The sequence below is a fragment of the Lithobates pipiens genome, unplaced genomic scaffold (assembly GCF_037356315.1).
Source record: "Lithobates pipiens isolate NorthernLeopardFrog02 unplaced genomic scaffold, aLitPip1_a1.2 Scaffold_10, whole genome shotgun sequence".
NCBI lineage: Eukaryota > Metazoa > Chordata > Amphibia > Anura > Ranidae > Lithobates > Lithobates pipiens.
The window spans coordinates 231,681,083-231,704,402 of record NW_027507686.1 but is presented as its reverse complement, the minus strand read 5'-3'; the positions used below and the strand labels follow the sequence as shown (position 1 = coordinate 231,704,402).

The 23,320-nt window shown below is 42.5% G+C and overlaps 1 protein-coding gene across 3 annotated transcripts in view; it reads left to right on the top strand.

Annotated features, from left to right (window-relative positions):
- Positions 1 to 23,320, top strand: part of SLC1A2 (solute carrier family 1 member 2) — a 174,533-nt gene that overhangs the window by 134,117 nt on the left and 17,096 nt on the right. For all 3 annotated transcript variants that reach the window (XM_077462937.1, XM_077462926.1, XM_077462948.1), the window contains exons 5-10: positions 900 to 1,068; positions 3,059 to 3,185; positions 9,349 to 9,582; positions 14,809 to 15,003; positions 16,681 to 16,815; positions 20,643 to 20,871. In XM_077462937.1, the coding sequence (XP_077319063.1) occupies positions 900 to 1,068; positions 3,059 to 3,185; positions 9,349 to 9,582; positions 14,809 to 15,003; positions 16,681 to 16,815; positions 20,643 to 20,871 (1,089 nt within the window). The remainder of the gene's footprint in view (positions 1 to 899; positions 1,069 to 3,058; positions 3,186 to 9,348; positions 9,583 to 14,808; positions 15,004 to 16,680; positions 16,816 to 20,642; positions 20,872 to 23,320) is intronic.

The following is a 23,320-nucleotide window of genomic DNA, read 5'->3' as shown; positions in this document are numbered from 1 at the left end:
AAGCTGCTGTTTCCAAAGTGAGTCCTTTCTTGTATTAAGAGAGGTATGGACTCCAGAGAGAGAGATATCATGTTGCCCCTGTTCAAATCATTAGTAAGACCTCATCTGGAATATGCAGTTCAGTTTTGGGCACCAGTTCTCAAAAATAATGTTGTGGAACTGGAGAAAGTGCAGAGGAGGGCAACCAAACTGATAAGAGGCATGGAGGAACTCAGCTATGAGGAAAGATTAGAGGAACTGAATGTATTCACTCTTGAGAAGAAGAGATTAAGGGGAGCTATGATCAACATGTTCAAATATATAAGGGGTCCATATAGTGAACTTGTTGGTGAGTTATTCATTTTACGGTCAACACAGAGGACACAGGGGCACTCTTTACGTCTAGAGGAAAAGAGATTTCATCTCCAAATACAGAAAGGTTTCTTCACAGTAAGAGCTGTGAACATGTGGAATAAACTCCCTCCAGAGGTGGTTCTGGCTAGCTCAGTAGTGTTTTAAGAAAGGCCCGAATACTTTCCCAAATGTACATAAAATATCTGGTTACTAACATTTATAGGTAAAGTTGATGAAGGGAAAATCCGATTGCCTCTTGGGGGATCGAGAAGGAATTTTTTCCCCTGCTGTAGCAAATTGGAGCATGCTCTGCTGGGGTTTTTTGCCTTTCTCTGGATCAACTGTGGGTATAGAATTGGGTATATGGGATTGTACGATATTTTTTTATTTATTTATTTTTTATTTTTTTTATGGTTGAACTGCATGGACTTGTGTCTTTTTTCAACCTGACTAACTATGTAACTATGTAATTCTGGCCTGGTTGACCAAACCTGTCTACATATGACAGGTACACTTTAAAATACCCATAATTTTTTAAAACTCATACCTTCTTCTTTGGTTCACAGATTCAGACGGTCACCAAGAAGGTTGTGGTGGAAAATCCTGTAGAAGAGCCAACCAATGTCACCGACTATTTTATGGCCGCGATTAACGACACTGTAAATGCGACTGTGGTCAGAACAACAGAAGAAATCAAAAAGAAACTGGAATTCAAAGATGGGATGAACGTACTGGGTATGGAGTTCTGTTCATCACATTTTTCATATCTTATCTAATGGGTGTTTTCTTGTAGCTACTTATAGACAATGAAGTTGATTACTGAAGGCAAATAGACAGTGCAAATGCAGTTGCACTAATTTTCCCCAGAGCTTAGTGAATGTGGTGAAGCTCTACTGATTTTCATCATCCAATCATGTGCAAACAAAATTGCTGTTTTTATTTTGCCTACACCTGATTGGGTATTTTTTTTACAAAGTGAAGCTAGTTCACCACATTTACTAAACTCTGGGAAAAATTTGATAAATTAGATTACTTGCACTTTAATAGGAAGAATTGATCAAAACTGCAGCAGACAGAATCTAAAGCAACCGTGCATAGTGACCAATCATCTTCTACCTTCAGCTTGCTCAGTTAAGCTTTGAAAATAATAGATCAAAGCTGATTGGTTGCCATGCACAGCTGCTGCAGATTCTGGCTGCCCAAGTTTTGATAAATGTCCTTCAATGGGTTTTACATCAGCATGCTAATAGATTGGGGATCTTAGCCTCAGATCAGAAACTAGGAACAAGCTGTCTTCTCTCGAGTCTGGACTTCCACCCTTGTGATTTATGCCACTAAATGCATTTTTGAATGGATGCCACATCCCCAAACAGTGTGAGAGACTCCGAATAACAGATTGTTGACTACTGCAACCAAATGTTGTATTTTCATAATTGATTTGCTTTCTGTTCCAATGATTTCAACACAATCATAATCCTAAATTTATGTCATCTAAAATTACCCTTCATTGAGAGGACGATGGTATCATCTGCTGAGTTCTCTCCTTCCTCGCTATATATCATCATTAAAGCATAACTACAAGGGAACCTTCACCTTGGAAATTGCGAGCTTTAGCGTAAGTCAGGGTTTATCAACCTGTGTTTCATGGAACCCGAAGGTTCCTCCAGAGGTTGCTAGGGGTTCCTTGAGCAGTGAGCAATTTCTGCCTCTCAGTTAAGCTCCCACTGACACCATTATTATTTTTTTTAGCTATCTGTAAGGGGGTAATTCATCCCAATGACCACACATGTAAGGAGCATTCCCACTGACCATCACACTAATGTATAATGAGTTCTAGATATAATCCTTTCAGTAGGGTTCCTTGAGACTGTAATGTTATTTCAAGGGTTCTGCTGTGTTGAAAAGGTAGAGAAAGGTTGTCCTAAGTACTAAAAACTTCAAAAGTTTAGATAGAATGTGGAAGTGTTGAAACTGTTGGAATAGGAGGCAAATCAGTTGAGAAAACATACAGTTGGTCCTGAAGTCAACAGTCCAAGTATATAGCGGAGTTTCTTGCGCTGTTTGAGGATAAGTGGCATATATCCAACAGAGCATTTATTGGAAGGGTAGGAGGTCTGGACTCAGAGGACTGTGTATTTGTAATATCCAGCCTGAGGCAAGACCCCACTGAATTTGTATGTCGATGATCATGAGCAGCAAGATCAGGAAACAGCATTACTACCCTCTATGCTAGTAAAACATGTTTTGAATTGTGAGTGCAATATTATTATTAGGGAAGGTCTACACTGTGCCAGTTATCTTTGTTTTCCCTTTGTGTTTCTCAGTGTACTGAGCACCCCACTTTTCTAAACGAAAGCTGCAAGGCTGGGGCTGTTCAAGTCTTCTGATGGTGGCTAGCTAGACATTTATTGGGGGAATTCAATAAATCCCTTAGAACACTTTTATGGTGCTGTGGTCCTTAATTGACCGTCTGTTTTCACAGCTTTACCAACAAGTTTGGCAGATTCACTCTTATTAATGCATGAAATTAAAAAATAATTACCTCCAAATCCTAGATAATGAAACCTTGGTAACTAAGACCAACTCTAAGCTGGCATACAGACACAGTAAAACATACACTTTAAAGCAGAGCTTCACTGCAGAATACCTGGGATGCACCAGAAAGAGGAGACTTCTATATTTGATTATGGACCAATGACTGACACATTGTTTTATCTGGATGCAGGTCTGATTGGTTTCTTCATAGCGTTTGGCATTGCGATGGGAAAGATGGGGGAACAGGCACGGCTGATGGTGGAATTCTTCAGCATCCTTAATGAGATTGTCATGAAACTTGTGACTATGATCATGTGGTAAGTTGATACATGAGCCTTTCTGGGGTGCTGAAATGAAAGCAAAATACATTGTGGCTTACATACTAGTGTGCACAAATGGCCCAGGGACAACTGTTGCGGCAGTGCTCTGAACCATTTATGATCCCACTCACTCTTCATCAGAATTCAAATTTGCTTTAATCGATATGAGAGGTTAGAGTAAACCTTTTGCTTTACCCTGTATTGACTGACATATTACAGGTTTACTTTAAAAGAGTACTTTGGGTGCCTAGTGAAATACCACAATAGGTGGCCTCCTTTTTACAAAACACACCTAAACTCTATATGTCCTACAAAGACCTCCTACAAGCCAAGCTCCTGTGACATAGCTTTATTCTACCAAATAAAGTGGGATGGAAAATGGGACAAAATATTACTAGGACCACATGTTCCTGCCTGCCTTCTCACCAATCATAGCATGCTATCTACATGGTTCCACCTTCTACATAACCCTTGAATTCCCATAAAGGCTACATTTTCCTTAACATCTTCAGACCTGATCTTTCACGACTCATTCATAAAGCCCCTCTGCCTAGGCTTTGTATCGTTTTAAGGTTTTTTCTTTCCTTCCACTTCTCATAAATCAGTCCCATTGTATGCTCAGCTCTATTCACCCTCAGGTTCAGATTCACTTGTTGCCAATATCTTGTAGCTGAATGTGATGCTGCAATTGGCAACACACTTCTCCATTGGCCTTAGTTGCAGGTTGAACAATGACCATCCTGTCTGAGGTTAGAAGCCACCTCAGAGGACAAAATTTCCTCACCGTTTATCATGAGTCCTTTGTCAATTCTTGCGAAAGCAGCAGGCTCAGTATACGAGAGACAATGAGGTCTCTTGGGAGATCCTGGACTGGATACAGGTGGACAGGCTCCATGTTCTCAGAGGAAATGAGCTCAGGAACTGTCACAGCCATTGATCTCTCCTTAAGAAAAGAGCCATTTGCAAAACAGTTTAGAGAGAACAATGCGTTCCCAGTTTCACAAATTGCTACATTCTAACTTCCCCATGAAATCACATCTGGTTCCTTATTATAAATTGTTTTAGTGTTTATATTTTGTGGTTTTCATCAGGTGACAGGGGATCATTAAGTTTGGCCTGATTTGTAGATACTAAAAACAAACATCACCTGCCAAATCATTTTAATTCGTCATTCCACCCAAATATGGTATTTGATTTTTTGGTAGATGCTAGTATGTTGAAACTACAATCAATTTCTGGTCTCTTTATGGACATAGGATATTCACAGTATCAATTATATACCTTTATCATTGGCCTTGTGCCCCCTTTTGGGGGTTGAATTGGTTCTGTTAAGTTTTTGACTCACTGGTATTACTGTGTTTTGTGGGTTTTCTGAAATGCGATATGCTGCAGCTTTTAAAGAAACCCTGTAGTCGAGATAAATATATTTGGGTTGCCTTTGCTGACTTCTTTCTGAAAAAGGCTAGGTGCCTGGCAGTTTACTTTGAGTCAATGAACAAAGATCACTGGCCCTAAATTCACTTGTAAGTCCTTGTACACACGGTCAGAGATTCCGACGAAATGTGTCCGATCGGACCGTTTTGTCGGATATTCTGACTGTGTGTGGTCTCCATTGGACTGTTTCCATCGGAGTATCCGACGGACCAAGTTTTCCAACTTGTTGGTAATATTTTCCGACAAAATGCTCCAATCGGACATACTCCGATCATGTGTAGAGAATTCCGATCGGACAAAGTGCCACGCATGCTCAGATCAAATTCCTACATCAAAGTTATTGGCTACTAGCCTGAACGTAGTCCCGTCGTAACGAAATAACGTCTTCACGTTCTGAACGATCGGATTTTTCGATAACTTTGTCAGATAGTGTGTATGCAACAGTTTCGGGCAGAATCCGTCGGACAAAATCCGACGGATTTGGTGGTCGGAATGTCCGACCGTGTGTACAAGGGCTTACATATTTGTTCTGGGTCTGTGTGCCTTTCAATTTTTGCATAAAATTCAGCATGACCCAAAATTTTGTGTGTTACAACCCGCAGAGCAAAATTTAGTATCATGGGCAATTCCAGAGTGATTAAAAATCCCATTTCCATCTTAATTTATAGCTGTTGTGATATACTAGGGGCATGCACTAAATTTCCACATGTTGAGGTGCATTACACCTCATTCATTTTAACAGGTTGTCCTTCCTTACAACCTGGTAAAGTTCTGTACTCACTATGTACTCTCCTAGAAATTCTGTTAGACTACCGGTATCTAATTTTTTGGTGAGGTCTATTTCTATGACTCATCTACGTCTCAAAGGAAGAAAATACTGGGGCTATTTTTGCATAATTTTATATTGCTCGAGTGATTATATTTAACAGTTCGTTTGAGAAAAGACTTGGTAAGGCAAAGTGCAATTTCTTCTGTAGAAAAGATTTGCTAAACTATTTACACTATATATTCTTTATTTGTAGGGAGTTTTTTCTTTCTCGAAAAACATTTTTGAGCATAGTCACCTTTTTTTTAGTTTATTTTTTTCTGGAAAAAACTATGCTCAAAAACAAAATGTTATGCTGCTTAGGTGTGCACTTGGCCTTGTGTTCATTACTGAAAGGTAGAATCAGATGGTAGACTAGACATGTGCATTCCTTTTTTGTTCAAATGCATTCTCGTCCGAATTTCAGGTATTTTCGTTATCGGAACATGCAGAATCTGAAAACCGAAAGATCTGACATAAACAAATGCTTTATTTTCGTTTTTGTTGTGACAACACTTGGATATAGATAGAAGATTCGACATGACACTGACAATAGCAATCTGTGTCCTTCAAACCTGTGGTCGAATGTGCTTAACCTTAGCTCTATTAGTCCAAGGTTATTCTACATAGAGAGAAAAGATTCGACATTATAGAGACTATAGTAAAAAAGGTTGAATGTGCCTAACCTAACTCTATTAGTCCAAGATTATTCGACATAGAGAGAAAAGATTTGACATGAAGATTTGACTAAGCAGCTGCCGCGAGTAGACATTTATGGTCAAATGCTCCGCCCATAGGCTATAGAAGAAGTCTAATGTTGGTTGACTATTAATAATAATTAATAAATATAATTATTACTAGTGTCATACAACATTAGAATTCTACTATAGCTTGTAGGCGGAACATTCGAGCGGAAATGTATGATTGCAGCGTCGTACAGTTTAGCTGCTCCGTCGAATCTTCATGGAACATTTGACAGACACCATAAGCCTTCAATGACAGATTCAACTTTAATTATTTCGGATTTTCGGATGAATGCATTTTTTAACAAAACATAATAAATAAAAATAATTTCGGGAGTAACTAAATTAATTTATTTTTCAGACGAAAACAAAATTCAGAAACAAAATATTTCAGTGTGCACATGTCTATGGTAGACTGATTCTTTCCTCAGGCCATCAGACATGTTCCTAGCTTTGAAGAGAGCCTACAACATCTTCTCAAGAAAGGCAATCAGGGACAGAGGGATGGTGGGATGGGATCAGGGACAGAGGGATGGTGGGTGGGATAGTATCAGGGACAGAGGGATGGGATCAGGGACAGAGGGATGGAGGTGGGGTGGGATAAGGGACAGAGGGATGGGATCAGGGGCAGAGGGATGGTGGGTGGGATAGGATCAGGGACAGAGGGATGGTAGGTGGGATGGTATCAGGGTCAGAGGGATGATGGGTGGGATAGAATCAGGGACAGAGGGATGGTGGGTGGGATGTGATCAGGGATAGAGGGCTGGTGGGATGGCATCAGGGACAGAGGGGTGGTGGGTGGGATAGGATCAGGGACAAAAGGATAGTGGGTGGGATTGGATCAGGACAGAGGGATGGTGGTGGGGTGGGATCAGGGACAAAGGAATGGTGGGTAGGATGGGACCAGGGGCAGAGGGATGGTGGTGGGGTGGGATCAGGGACAGAGGGATGGTGGTGGATGGGGGGATGAGGGGACGGGGGTGGGGGGATGAGGGGACGGGGGTGGGAGTATTACTCACTTGCTCTTAGTTTCAGTCGATTCCCTCTCCCTGCTCAGTGTTCTCAGTCTGGACTCACAGTGCCTCCGGTAATGGCTCTCCTGACATGGGGACAATGTCTGCACATCTCACTAAGGGGAGAGTTCTCCCCCCTTCACTGGACTGACCTGGCTGACTTTCTCCCCCACTCCAGTTTTCTTCCTCCCAACATGGATCTGCTTTAAGGAATGGGCGGGGCTGCTGTACCAGTCAGTGAGTGCTCACTCAGGCACAGTTTACATGACTGTTTCCTGTAACTAGAAACGGTGAGCAGCATGCAGAGTGCGGCGACCCCCCAGAGTACTGCTTTCAGCTCCACTCCATGCAAAGAACGGAGCTGCTGACGTCACTTCCAGTTTTTGTCTATTACACGAAACCCGGGCGGAAGCTAATTGGCACTTTTGATTGTGCCGCAAGGCAGGTTAAAAGCCCTCAAATGAAGCGTCACGTCTGTATTGACGTGGCGTTTCAATAGTGCATTGTGTCCGGCGCCCGGACACAGTGCACTTAGTTAAAGGACATTTTTTTAATTTTTTTTTTCTTAAAGGGGCCGTTTAAAAAAAAAAATGATTTTATTTTTTATTTTTTGTTGACTACAAGAGGGGGGGCAGTGCCCGGGCACCCCCTATGGACGGGCCGCCACTGAAGCTCACTTTCAACATTTGTTGTCGGAAAATCCGATCGTATGTACGGGGCATAACTGTCATTCCTTGTCTACAATGTGTTGTCCTTTTTGGCAAAAAAAATTTCAATAATTATATTGAAAAATAAGGAATTTAAATCAATAAAAAGATATGTGATCAAACAGTCCTCCTTCATTACTACTGCGATTTGTCAGATTCAGACTCTCGATCCAGTGAACCCAATTTGTAAAGTACATTGCTGTACTTTATAAATGTGGGAGTTTATTTTTTATTTTTAGTTATTAAAATTTTCGTGTTCGATTAATCGTTTTTTTTAAATCGATTAATCGACTAATTTTGATTAATTATAACGCACATACAGATCCAGCTACTTTTAGCTGATCTCCTTGCATTGCAACTCTGCATTAGTCAGTGGTAAATGTGGTATACACTATATACAATCACCCGCCACTAGTTTGTTTCCACAATCCATGACTTAACTTTACAGTTCACACAAATATGTTTTAAATTCAATCTGTAGCACTGACGTTAGTAATGTTTTTTCCACAGTAGCGTGACAATCCCTCCACCTCTGGTCTAACTAATCACTCTCACCTTATGGCATGGACCCCTGTGCAAACAGGTGGTCATGCAAGCGGGTATCAAAAGGGTTAACACGGACCATTAACTTCTCTCACGTCTCCTTAGATCTCATCAAGGACGCCAGGTCATGGGTAGAAAGAAATGATCCAAGTGCTCACCACTTAAGTATAAGATTTAATTTGTGTTCAAACACAAACGACTCACATAAAGATGATAAAAACACAGCATGTAAAGCCGACAATCATATTAGTTCCGTAGGGCAGCAGCGGGTGACGTCATGCGTAACTCCTCCCCCGTACGCGTTACGTTCATTCAGAACTTTGACGTCACCGGACTCCTTCCACACTTGGGGAAGGGGGGAGGAGTCCAGTGATGTCCTGTCCGTGACGCCACCGGATCTCCGACGGAACTCCCTGAAGACCCGGAAGCCGGTGGAGAGGTGAGTACCAATCAAAAGAATTTTGATCGATCAAAAAAAAAAAAACGATTAATCAAGGAATTAATCTTTAATTTTCCACAGCCCTATTTATTTTTATTTATTTTTTCTTATTAAAGTAGTGTTATGTTTGCAGTACAATCATTTTTTCAATCATTCTTCTGGATGTAAGTTACATTGAAACGGACAGGACAGCAAGCTCATGCAATGTGCCATAGAAAAAAATTATTCATAGATGCAGTCAAACATCCCAGTTGGATTTTTAAAAACTTAATGTACAAATATGTTTGTATGTATACAGCCAGCATTAACATATTAACTAAAACCCAGATTTATTCAGGATTCTAGTAGTCAAAAAGGGAGTCTTCTATGTCTTATTTGCAAGTATTTTTTCCATACTCCTGGGGATTATGTCATATGGCTGATTGCACTACATCACTATTTTTTGGTTTAATGAACCCAACATGTTTCCCTCCTAGGTACTCTCCTTTTGGTATCGCCTGTCTAATCTGTGGGAAAATCATCGCCATTAAAGACCTGGAACAGGTCGCCAGACAGCTGGGAATGTACATGGTTACTGTCATCATTGGACTAATTATCCATGGAGGTATCTTCTTGCCGTTACTGTACTTCGCCATCACCAGGAAAAGCCCGTTCTCCTTCCTGGCTGGTATTTTCCAGGCTTGGATTACCGCTCTGGGTACAGCTTCCAGGTATGATCTCCCCACCTTTGTGCCATCATCTTTGCTGGACAGAAAATGAGAGCATCATTATTAGACATGTGTAGAATGGAAAAATGTGTTTTGTTTCTTATAGATTCATTATGTTACTAATTTTATTTCGTTGATTCGTTTCCAAATTAGTTTAGTTTAGTTTTTTGTTAAATGTAATTCATTTTCGAATGAAATCCAAATCTTCGTGGGTGATTCAAATTCGGATCGGTCGAAAAATGATCAACTGATCCAAATTGTGTGTGAAAAATAGTTGGCAGCCGCAACCTCAACAACCGATGACGCATCAGCTGTCAACGGGGTTCCCCACTGACAGCTGAAATGTATATAAAAGAATGCCAGCAATAGAAAATTCCAGAAAAAAAAACTGCACCCATCCCAATCCTAACATGGCCCTTCAGGTCTGGTATGGATTTTAAGGGAAACCCCACGCCAAAATAAAAAAAAAAAAAAACAGTGTGGGGCCCCCCTCAAAATCCACACCAGATCCTTATTCGAGTATGCAGCCCGGCAGGCTAGAAAGGGGAGGGGGACGAGCATGTGCCCCCTCCCCCTCCTGAACCATACCAGGCCACATACCCTCAACATGGGGGGGCGCTTTGGGGCACCTTGTCCCCATGTTGATGGGGACAAGGGTCTCCTCCCCACAACCCTGGGCTGTGGTTGTAGGGGTCCGCAGGCGGACGGGCTTATAAGAATCTGGAAGCCCCCATTAATAAGGGGACCCCCAGATCCCATCCCCCCACATGGGAATGAGTATGACTACCGATTCCCCAAAAAAGTGTACAAAGTGAATAAAGACAGTACTCAATTTTGACAATTCCTCTATTAAAAAACAAGCAACAGTGTCCCCCGATGTAAATCCATTGTCAATCACAATGCCCGCCAACACCGCCAGACCCGCAGACTGCCTGCTCTTCCATATGACATTTCTTAAATAGCTAAGGGGCACAGTGACTCAATGATGTCAGCGGGTGACTCTGCCCCTTTGTGACATCACCGACCCATCATGTCTTGGTCTGTGATGTCACAAGGGGGCGGGGTCACTGGTTAACATCATTTGGCGACCCTAAGCTATTTAAGAAACGTCAGATGGAGGAGCAGGCAGTCAGCGGGGAGCCTTTGACAAGACATGAGTTTTTTTTTCTTCTTCTTTTTTTCATTATTGGCGGCAGGTGGTGTGATTGATGATGAATCTACATTGGGAACATTGTTTTTTGTGCTTTCTTTTTTAATAAAGGAGTTGTCCAAAACTCGTCTTTATTCACTTTTTACACTTTTACCCTTTTTACACTTTTTTGGTGTATGGGTAGGCCATAATCATTCACATAGGGGTCCGAGATCTGGGGGATTGTTTAAGGGGGCTTCCAGATTCCGATAAGTCCCCCGCCCGCAGATCCCCACAGCCACAGCCCAGGGTTGTGGGGAAGGGACTCTTGTCCCCATCAACATTGGTAGAAGGTGCTTTGGGGTGGGGAATCGCTCAGCCTGCCAGCATTTTTGGGAGGACCTCAAGCTGTTTTTTTTTTTTGTTTTTTTGGTATGATGTTCCCCTTAAAATCCATACCAGACCCGAAGGACTTGGTATGGATTGGGGGAGGACCCCACGCTGTTTTTTTTCAGAATTTTTTATGGCCTCAGCGGGGAACCCGGCAGCCGGCTTCCTGGCCCGCTGCTTAACTACCAGCTGTTCTTCACATAGAATTCAAATTGGCCGATCACTTTTCACCCAATCCAAAGTCGTTTTGGAATTCATTAGCAAACAAATAAACAAATTTTAACAAATTTCAACTAAATTCGTTACTATTTAATTCGGAGATTTGGATGTAAAAGCTTTTATTAGGTTGTTCATTGTTTTGTTTTGGCTAGATTTATGATTTAATTGCATTTTTACATTTTTGCCACAGATTTGTTGATTTTTTTTTTTTCCTAATTCAGTCCTGAGCGGTATAAGACAAAAGAAACAAAGGGAACAAGGCCCCTGCTTCCCCTATAATGAAGGCAACGTACTCTAATGGTATCATAAGGTCACCCCTCCCTCCCCTCTCCTTGTTGAGCAGTTGGGAAGTTTGTGAGTATAGTAATAGGAGACAACCCTTAACTGATACTTTACAGCTGGAGGGTATGAAGGCCACAGCCTACCAGTAGCTGGAAGTTAATGGGTGTTTATTTTATTTGGCAATAACAGCGCAAAGCGCTCCTTTTGCTGCACTAAATATCTCTAGACTGTGCTGACTTCCCTTGCTTCAGCAAATTTAATTTCACGGCTGGCGCTCGCAGGTAATCTTTTCACCCGCCTACAAAAAAAAAAAAAAAAAAATGTGTGCATGCTGGTTTTAATTCCGAGAGGTCCTACTGTGAAGTTTAAAAGCATATGTTGTTCTGATATATCAATTTGGGTGGCGACAGCCCACACCGGTTTCCTTGTGTGTACATTTCATGTTTTACATGAAGACGGAGATTAAAAAGGCGATAGCGCATCTGCTTTCTATCCATTGGATGTCGGTTAGTCTGTTCCATATATCATTACAAGGGATCTGCTAAGCAGAAGGGTTTCCAAGAATGGCGATCATAAGCTCAGCTGTTTGATGTGATTGTGTGGAGAGGTGAAGGGAGGATCTAAAAAGATACCATGGTGGAAGCAGGTCTTTTTTTTTAATTGTAATGTTACAAGTTTTTATTAAATCATTAGAATGCATTCTCTAAAATAAAGTTTCTCAACCTGGGTGTCGGGTGCCATCTGGGCTCATCAGGGGTGCCGTGCTGCTTCCCATATTTTTGGAGAGCATCATGCATTTCTATGGCGCAAGCGAGCTGGCCTCCAGCTGTATGGACGCACATAACACTAAGGGTGGGGGGGGGGGGGGGCATTTTTCGGTTCTGCTTCAGCATTCAGAAAGAGCGAAGTCTGCCTCCATCTACACTTGCTCAAACTCTTGCCCACTGGGGTGAAGATCGCTGTGGTGAAAACCCTGATGTAAAGGCTGAGGACTCTGATGTGAAAGTGGGGGGAGCTGATGTGAAAGGAGGGGAGCAAGAACCCTGATTTAAAGAAGGGAGCTGTGATTTAATAAGGGGAGCTGAGGGCTCTAGTGTGGAAGGAGGGGACTAAGGACTCTAATGTGAAGTGTGGGGACTAAGGACTCTGAAGATGAAGAAGGAGGTCTTCTGATGTAATGGGGGGACATGGGTGTCTTGAGATTTTACATATATTTAAAGGGTCCTCCCGCAAATTGGCATTTAAATGCTCTATTAACATGATTGGATCCCAGTAAGTTCAGGGCTGCATTAATTATTTGTTTCTATCATTCACACTTTTTTTCAAGCCACAAGCTTAAGATTTATTTACATCTGCTTTTCTGAGTCCCTTTAAGCCATTTCAAATATCACTGAGCCCTGATGAAGTGGGTGTATGTTGGCCCCCGAAACCTGCTAGCTGTTTTATATGATCACTTTATGAACAATTAAAGCATTTTGTACTTTTCCACCATTGTTTGGTGCTCGCAGTGTATGTATATGCTTTGAGTACTAGAACATTATACTGCCAAGTAGGGATGAGCTTAAGTTCAGCTCCAAGTTTGGTCCAAACCTGTGTTTGACCAAATGCAAAAGCAAACAATAAATGCCGGGCTAGCAAGCTGCAAGCAGGGAAATACCTGCCCTGAAGTGCACATGTACAAGGGGAGGGAATGCTTGTGGCCAAGGTACTAGGTGTAATCCTAGACTCTGAGCTGTCCTTTCAGTCCTAAATCCAATTACTGTCCAAATCGTCCAGACTTCACCCCTGAAACATCTCCAAAATACGCCCCTTTCTAACCATAAAACCAGTAAGCAACTTATTCACTCCCTTTTTATCTCTTGCCTTGACTATTGTAGCTCCTTCCTCATTGGCCTACCTCTCCGTAAGCTATCCTCTCTTCAGCCTATTATGAATGCCACTGCCAGGCTCATCCACCTTACCAACCGTTCACTCCTCTCTGCCAATCCCTCCTGTGGCTTCCCATTGCACAACAAATAAAATACAAAACACTAACATGAACATACAAAGCCATTCACAATTCTGCCCCGAGCTACATCACAAATCTTATCTCTTATCTTATCCCAAACCATCTCCTCCCAAGACCTTCTGCTCTCTAGCTCCCTTGTCTCCTCCTCCCATGCTCGTCCCCAGGACTTCTCCAGAGCTTCTCCCATCCTCTGGAACTCACTGCCCCAATCTGTCCAGCTATCTCCTACTCTGTCCACTTTTTTTTTTAATGTTTACATGTTTGTATATATTTGTTGGCTATTATTAAACTCTTGTACACTTTTTTATTATATTCGGTTGACATTTATTATCAAGTACCGAGATAGTCCATGAACCCCAGACAATCTTGTAGGTTTGGATACACCAGGTACAGTATAGGCAACTGCCCCACCATTCCTATAACCTCTTGTTTTTAAAAAATTATTGATTCGGATGATGGTACACTTATTTGTTTGTGATTTAATGTTTATCTGAGGCTAAAACTTACCTTATTGCTCTGTCCACTTTTAGGCGATCCCTGAAAACTCATCTCTTCAGGGTGGCCTATCCAGTCTCCAGCTAACAACCAAATCTTCTACTACCTCATCAGTTCATCTCTCACAGTCCCTAATTTTTGTTTCACCAGCCCCTACCTATTAGATTGTAAGCTCGCAGGAGCAGGGCTCCTCCAACCCTGTTATTTTGAATTGTACTGTTGGTGTAGTGTCTACCTACATTGTAAAGTGCTGCGCAAACTGTTGATGATATATAAATCCTGTATAATAATAATAATAATAATAATAATAATATCAGGTCACTGGTTTCAAAAGCATCCCCAACCCTTGTGTATGTGTCACTGCGGGGCAGGGAATGTCCTGACTGTAGCTTATTGGCCACAGAATGACAGCTTACTTCCAGGTGACACCATTCATGGGTTTGAACCAAACCCAAACTTAAACTTATCCCTACTTGACAAGGAGCCACCCCCAAGCTCATCACTACCATTAGAGACAGCATGTGGACTGTTTTTTAAGCAAGAATGTTGACCAAAGCCACTGGTGCCACCTTTACATTAAGGATCAGATATGCATGGAGTTGGGTTAACATTGCAACAAAGTGCAAGAACCTCTAAACTTTTTTCACAATGTTTTCTCCCTGCAGTGTGCACAATTTTAATACCATTTACTGTTGTTGTATTGTAGTGCCGGGACCCTGCCAGTCACTTTCCGCTGTCTTGAAGAGAACTTGGGCATTGACAAAAGAGTGACACGATTTGTGCTTCCTGTTGGGGCCACGATCAACATGGATGGTACAGCTCTGTACGAGGCAGTGGCTGCTATCTTTATTGCTCAGATGAACGGAATTGTGTTGGATGGTGGTCAGATAGTGACAGTGAGGTAAGTAACAAGATGTATGAAAAAAAATTAATGACCAGACAAGGAAATTAATAAATTGTTATAGTTGCTAATGTTGTACTCTAGGTCAGTAATTCTCAGCCAACTGGCTGTGGAACATTGCCAGGCCACAACCTCCCTCCTCCTGGGCCTCCAGTCAACTGCACATTCCCTAACCTGCCACAGTGCCTTCCAGTTATCATAGTGTCACCCAGCTTGCAATAGTGGCCCCCAACCTCCCACTGTGCTCACAAGCCCCTGAAAGCCTTGGCCCCACAGTGCTGCTTAACCTGCCACAAAACTACCAGCCCCCTACAGTGCCCCCTTTAGCTTGCTGCAGAACTTCCAGCCCCCTCATATTGCCCTTAAACTCCAACAGTGTCCCATTCCAGTCCCCCACAGTGCCCTCCACTCTCCCACTTTGCCAATGCAAACCCCCCAGCCTCGTAGAGACCCACAGCCTCCTCTAGACACCCCACTCCCCACAGTTGTCTCCAGCTTCCTCCAGAAATCTCATCCCTTACAGGCTGGCCAAATCTGCTGCAGAGTCCCCTAACTCCCTCCACCTGTAAGCCCCACAGTGCTGCTTAACCTGCCACAAAACTACCAGCCCCCTACAGTGCCCCTTTACCTTGCTGCAGAACTTCCAACCCCCTCATATTGCCCTTAAATTCCAACAGTGTCCCATTCCAGTCCCCCACAGTGCCCTCCACTCTCCCACTTTGCCAATGCAAACCCCACAGCCTCATAGAGACCCACAGCCTCCTCTAGACACCCCACTCCGCACAGTTGTCTCCAGCTTCCTCCAGAAATCTCATCCCTTACAGGCTGGCCAAATCTGCTGCAGAGTCCCCTAACTCCCTCCACCTGTATCACAGCACTGACCAGCCACATCCGGAACCTTCCAGAAATTCCATACATACTGTATTTTATATTCTCATACTTTTATTGTGAAAATATAAACTTTTTTTTTACTGTTGAGGCATGGAAAGTTTTGGAAGAATTTACCAGGTCCTGGTACTATACGGTTGAGAACCACTACTATAGGTGTCATAAAGCATACAACCAGGTCCATTGTATGGTCTAAAGCAGAGGCCTCCAAATGTTCTAGACAAATGACCAGTTTACTCTCCTTCCAACTTTAGGGGGGCTGAATTGTGGCCAGTGGGGGGAGGGGGGGGATATCCTAGATTCAATGGAAATAAAAACTCCCTCCTGCTTTGTGGTCAGTGGGAGTATAGAAATGACCACCTGTGTTCAGTAGAAGAAATAGTGCCCCATTATTGATATTATGCTGGAGGAATAGTGCCCCATTGTTGCAGTCGGTGGCAGAAATTATGCCCCACTCTTGGTCTAAGCAGGATTAATAGCGCCAGGAGAGCTAACAAAGGGCAGCATTTGGCCTGTGGGCCGCAGTTTGGAGCACAGGTCTGAAGGAAATAATGTTTTTGTATCTAGTGGCAAGCAATCAGATTCTCTGTTTCAGGTTTTCAGATAATTTTACTGGTCCTTCCTTCGATTGCTATAAATTCTTTCTGGGGTTCTGTCTCCTTTGCATAGTAGCTCCTCTGAAAAGTGTAAGTAATGCCATAGGTACAGGCCAGGCCTAAAAAATTAATAGCTTCAAATCGTCTTGAACTCTGTTTGATTCTCTCTTATGTGTATTATTTTGCTTCCAAGCTTGACCGCGACGTTGGCCAGTGTGGGGGCAGCGAGTATCCCTAGCGCAGGTCTGGTTACCATGCTTCTCATCCTGACGGCTGTAGGATTGCCCACCCAGGACATTAGCCTGCTGGTCGCTGTGGACTGGCTATTGTAAGTATAAGAGCTCCAATTCCTAATCATTTAGTCCTCACCAGAAACATGTGAACATATACTAATAGTAGCTACCCAGGCATTCATTTTCAGTTACCTGTTTTTTTTTTAATTGTATTTGCAAACATTTTTTATTTATTCAAAATGATAACTACAACAATTATTTATTTTTAATGTTATTTTAATTCAATTTTGTCTGCAGGCTCTAAAAAGTGGGTATTTTATAATTTTTTTTAAAAAGGCCAGTTTACTGTCCAATAGATTTTTTTTTTGTTTTCGGGGTTGGACTGTGGCTGGTAGGAGAAAAATAAATGCTTCAGAAGTCAAGAGCAGTAAAAATATACCCCAGTGCTAGTGTTAAGTGAGAGCAAAAAAATGCTCCTGCATCAGTCATCAGAGAGCATAATAGTCCCCGGGGTCAGAAGGAGTATTCATTGGAAGTAATAAATATCACTGCATCAGAGAGAGTAATAAATGATCCCATGTTATTAATCAGTGGGAGTAATAGAAGCATGGGATTTAGTGATTATTGGTTGTAATAAATGCCCCATTGTCGGTGGGGGTAATAAATATCCCACTATCAGTGGGAGTAATAAATGCTCCATTGTCATTGATCATTGGGAGTAATAAATACCTCATTGACAGTGGAGGTAAAAATTGTCACAGCATTAGTGGGGGTAATAAATCTCCCAGTATCAGTCAGAGTAATAAATGTCACAGTGTCAGGGGGATGAATAAACACCCTTGTCAGTGACCAATGGTAAGAGAACAAATGCCCCTGTGTCCGTGGAAGGAAAAAATACCTCTTTATCAGTGTGATGAATAAGATATCTGTTTTAGGGGGAGGAATAAATGCCCTTGTGTTAGAGAAGGTAGTAAATGCCCCTGTGTCAGTGAGAGTAATGAATGCCACAGTGTCAGGGGGATTAATAAACACCCTTGTCAGTGACCAATGTGAATAATTATTTATTACCCCTGTGTCAGTAAGAGAAAAAAAAATGTCCCTGTGTTAGTGCGAGTAATAAATGCCCCTGTGTTAGTGCGAGTAATACATGCCCCTGTGTTAGTGCGAGTAATAAATGACCCTGTGTCTGTGGAAGGAATAAATACCCCTTTTTCAGTGGGATGAATAAATACTTCTGTCTCAGGGGGAGTAATAAATGCCCTTGTGTTAGTGGAAGTAATGAATGCCCCTGTGCCAGTGAGAGTAATAAATGCCACAGCATCAGTGGGAGTAATAAATTCTCTTGTCAGTGGTATAGGGGAATACTTCATGCCCCTATGTCAGAGGGAGTAATAAATGCCCCATGTCAGAGAGAGTAATAAATGCCCCCATGTCAGAGGGAGTAATAAATGCCCCCGTGTCAGAGGGAGCAATAAATGCCCTCATGTCAGTGGGAGTAATAAATGCCCTTGTCGTTGGTCAATGGGAATACTTCATGCCCCTATGTCAGAGGGAGTAATAAATGCCCCCATATCAGAGTGAGTAATAAATGCCCCCATTTCAGAGGGAATAATAAATGCCCCTGTGTCAGTGGGAGTAATAAATGCCCCCATGTCAGTGGGAGTAATAAATGCCCTCCATGTCAGAGAGAGTAATAAATGCTCTTGTCATTGGTCAATGGGAATACTTCATGCCCCTATGTCAGAGGGAGTAATACATGTCCCCATATCAGAGTGAGTAAATAAATGCCCCTATTTCAGAGGGAATAATAAATGCCCCTGTGTCAGTGGGAATAATAAATGCCCCCGTGTCAGAGAGAGTAATAAATGCCCCCATGTCAGAGGGAGTAATAAATGCCCCCATGTCAGATGGAGTAATAAAACCCCCCATGTCATTGGGAGAAATCATTGCCCCTGTGCCAGTAAGAGTGATAAATGTCTATGGGGAGATTTACTAAAACTGGTGCACTCAGAATCTGGTGCAGCTGTGCATGGGAGCCAATCAGCTTGTAACTTTAGCTTGTTCAATTAAGCTTTGGCCAAAAAAAAAAAACTGGAAGCTGATTGGTTTCTATGCAGAGCTGCACCAGATATTGCCCTCTCTGGGTTTAATAAATAACCCCCTTATGTGTCAGTGGGGGTAATAGATGACCCCGTGTCAGCAGTCACCAGGAGGAAAAAATGCTACTGTGTTAATGGGGAAGGTGCCCCATCTTTAAAGTCAATGGTATTCTGAAAGTCCCCCCAGCATACGTGTCAGTGGCACTTTCCTCTCTGCAGGATCTATGCCCTCATGGAGATTTTGCCACTTTATAGTGCCTGCTATAGATTGCACCTGTGTGTCCTCTGCCATTCGGCCCAAAAAGCTTATGGCTTGCTATGAGGGGCCAGTTTACAGCAACCACTGGGCTGTAACAGATGCAACCCAAAGTTTAGTATTGCTGCAACAAGCAGGCACATATTGTCAGGGTGGGAAAAAAATAAGCAAAAAATAATCAATGCAAGAAATCTATGATCTACACCACCTTGTAATTAGAATCTTTTATTCCAAGTCATAAACCATTCTGTAAATAACAGACACAGCATAAAACCCCAAACCAACAACCATTTCTTATGGTTTGTCCCAACCACTTGTCGCTGACACTTTTGCTGGACCAGTTGGTCTGCATGTAAATGTTTTAAAAAATAAAATAACAAATGACATAAAAACTTGGAAAGTTATTTGTAAGTCAACTATAACACTTAACTGATAGACTTTAGCCCTTGTACACACGGTCGGAGAATCCGTCAGAATGTGTCCTATCGGACCGTGTCGTCGGATAATCCGACTGTGTGTGGTATGCATCAGACTGATTCCATCGGAATATCCGTCGGACCCAATTTTCCAACTTGTTGGAAATATTTTCCGACCAACTGGTTCGATCGGACATACTCCGATCATGTGTAGAGAATTTTGATTGGACCAAGTGCCACGCATGCTCAGATCAAATTCCTACATCAAAGCTATTGGCTACTAGCCTGAACGTAGTCCCATCGTAACGAAATTACGTCATCACGTTCTGAATGATCGGATTTTTCGACAACTTCGTCTGACCGTGTGTATGCAACAGTTTCGGACAAGATCCGACGGCAAAATCCGACGGACAAAATCCGACGGATTTGGTTGTTGAAATCTCCGACCGTGTGTACAGGGGCTAAGACTGGGCATTTTACAGCCATCAGGCCACATCTGGCACCTTGGCTGTCTCTGCTTGGACTGCGTGAGGTCAATCAGAAATTAGAAATCGAATGTAAATAAGTATACGCCATACCAATACAGCTGCTTTGCTTTTATTTTGAAAGCTGAACTTCCACACCTCCCCGGGGCATGTGACATTGCTTCATGGTTCTGGGCGGAGTGTGGGTTCCCTAGATCCAGGCCAGCAAGTCAACAAGATGACAGGAGCTGTGCTCTCATGGGTCTGCCGGATGCCAAGATGGTGACGGTAGCACTTCCGTCCTTTCTAAGCAGCTTCAAACATATAGGAGGGGTGATGCTGTCTCTCAAGTAACTGGGGAAGACCATAGTAGGTGGACAACAAGGATATGATGCAGATGAGGGTATATGGGGATTTGTTTCCAGGTCCCGCTCTCCATCCCACAGGCCAAGGGCAGAGCCTAAGGCCCCATTATTCGGCCATAACTTCTGACTTGCTGAAAAAGTGATGTCACATGGGAGTATATACCCGTGAATGGAATTTATAAATCCAGGCCCCATCAATTTGGCCCCCTCCACAATAGTCCCAGTTTCTCATGTGACCCCTTAGGAAAATGAATTACCCACCCTTGTGTTTGACCATTTACTGTGTCTTCTCTGAATCCTCTTTTTGTCCACTCTACCCCAGGGATCGAATGAGGACTTCCGTCAACGTCGTCGGTGACTCCTTCGGTGCCGGCATCGTTTACCATCTATCCAAGGCAGAGCTGGACATTCTGGATAAGCAGCATGCACAGCAGGAAATTGAAATGACCAAGACTCAGTCCATTTATGATGACATGAAAAACCACAGGGAGAACAATTCCAACCAATGCATTTACGCAGCGCACAATTCTGTGGTAGTTGACGACTGCAAGGTACCCTTCACCTTTATGGATATCGAGACCTGTATATAGACTGCATGCTCCTCCTTTGCACTTGCATGTACTGTGTATTCTGTTGTATGGTTGTAATGTTTACAGTTACAACCGGTCAGGTCACCCCCAATATACTGGTTAAGACTTGGAGGGTAACATTGTAACATCCTGTGAAGTTTATAGAAGAGAGTGTTCTCTAGAACTGCTACAATGTATCATGGAAGGAAAAAAAAAAGCAGGGGGCAATACATTGTGGGTGCTCGTTAGTGAGACAAGGATTTGTAGTTCCAATACCAAGTAAGAGTTGTGCAGTTAAAAACAACTATTAAGTATTTATATATTATAACAGAGATAATCAGAAATAAATAAGGACTCAGCAAACCAATCTCAACTGGTAAGATAAAATGGCCCTCTTTATAAAATAGAAACTCGACCATCCCATTACTCATGGGGATCAGGAAGGTTTTTATTTTTTACCCAGTTGCTTTATGCTTTTTTTTTTGGGGGGGGGGGGGGGTTGCCTTCCTCTGGATCGATTGAGGGTTCTGGAGATGTGGGTTTTAATTTTTTTTTCAACCTGATTAACTATGTACTATGTACATTTAAAAAATATAATTACTTCGATTACATCCCCATGCCTTTTAACAGTCGTACACAAAACATAAATCTTTTCTGTGCCCATTGGTGAGCTACGGGTAATGGTGGTGCGAATGAACACACCATGACATTTAATGATATTATGTGTTGATGGAGCACTGGACCCTAGGGTAGATAGAGAGCAGAAGCTTGATCCTAATTTCTAGAGGCTCTCTGTGTCAACTGGAATACCCCAAAAGATTCCTGGAGCAGTCTGTGGAACATTAGAAGGATGATAGTGGCGCAAAGGTTGAGTAAGTTAGTAAAAATGTTATATCATGGCACAAAATCAAAAAGCCAACGTGTTTCTGCATCTAAAGGTTCCCCTTCATCAGGACTTGTGTGTTGGCAATAAGGTCAAATTCATACTGGACAACAGTTGAAAAATAAATTTGATCTTAATACCATGCGCACAAGCCCTGATGAACAGGTAATGGAGCTTACTTTTTTTTTTTTGTGGATTTACTAAAACTTTCCAGCCCTCTCAATTTTTAAATTATATTTAAGCAACAAATTATTCTGGGTGTCTATTTTTGCAGAGCTCATTTGCATATTACAGCAACCTAGAGAATAGATCAGATGCATTTATACTTAATAACATCTCCATTCCATAAGGAAATCCTTTTAACCCGTTTGATGCTATGAATTTTTTAAAGTGCTCTCATCACTTTCCAGTCCATGTATTGTTTCCTATTCTTAAAGCAGAGCTCCAGACGTTTTTGTATTTATTAAAAGTCAGCAGCTACAAAAAGTGTATATGCTGACTTTTACTAAACCCGTACTCACCTGTCCCTTAATCCAGTGACGTGGCCGCTCAAACCTTTGATTCTCTCCATCATCTCTCCCCGGTGCCGGCATTACAAGTGTGGGCACCTGGGTGTGACAGCTTGCGGCTTCACAGCCAGGTGCGTACTGTGCGCTTCACGCTGCGCCTCCTCAATGGCCAGGCTTGTGACGTGTCCCAGAAGATTGCAGAGATGGAGGGGGGAGAGGAAAACTTCCGCTTGAGTCGCCTAGGCGGCCCATGTGGAAGTGGGAGCAGGTGTCTGTCAACACTAGGTACCTGCCCCCCCCAAAAAAATGACATGCCAAATGTGGCATAGGAGGGGGGGAGTAATTCTTAATGCGGAAATTTCCCTTTTTGTGTGGAGCTCCACTTTAAGCCTGGAGGAAGGGGGCATTTTTTGGTCCCCGAAACAAGTTGGCTTTCTTGTGACGTTTGGCGTTATTGTATCCTAACTAATAAATCATGGTGAGGCACTTCAAAATCAGATATATTTGCATAACATACCATGGAATCTGTGTAAACACAGCTACGACACTATTGGATAGCAATACCAATAAGACAATCTCAGGGTTCCAGCACTACATATCCATTACTTCAGGTAACAATTGCTGTCTTTTCTTTACATATGTCCCAATGAGCACTGTCTCTGCAACTGCAAGTGAGGAGAAACCAAACCAGTATGAGCTTGGGTTGCCACCTTTTCATTATGCCAAACACAAACACTTAAGCGGCGCACAACAATTTATATTTTTAGTTTTTGTGCAGTTTACCCTATAGGATCCTAAAAGACCTGGAACACCTTTGGGTTCCCCAAGAAGAGTAGTATTGCAGCGCATGTAGCGTTCAATGACGAACAGTGGGTGTGGCTAAATTGTGGTAATAATGGGAGAAGTTTAAGGAGCTTTGTTAAATCAATCAAGGTCAGTCTGTCCCCCCAGGTCATTCTACCCCAGTACATCCCTTCTGGGTCAATCTGTCCTCCAGTATAATCCCTCCTTGGTCAGTCTGCTCCCCAGTACATCACCC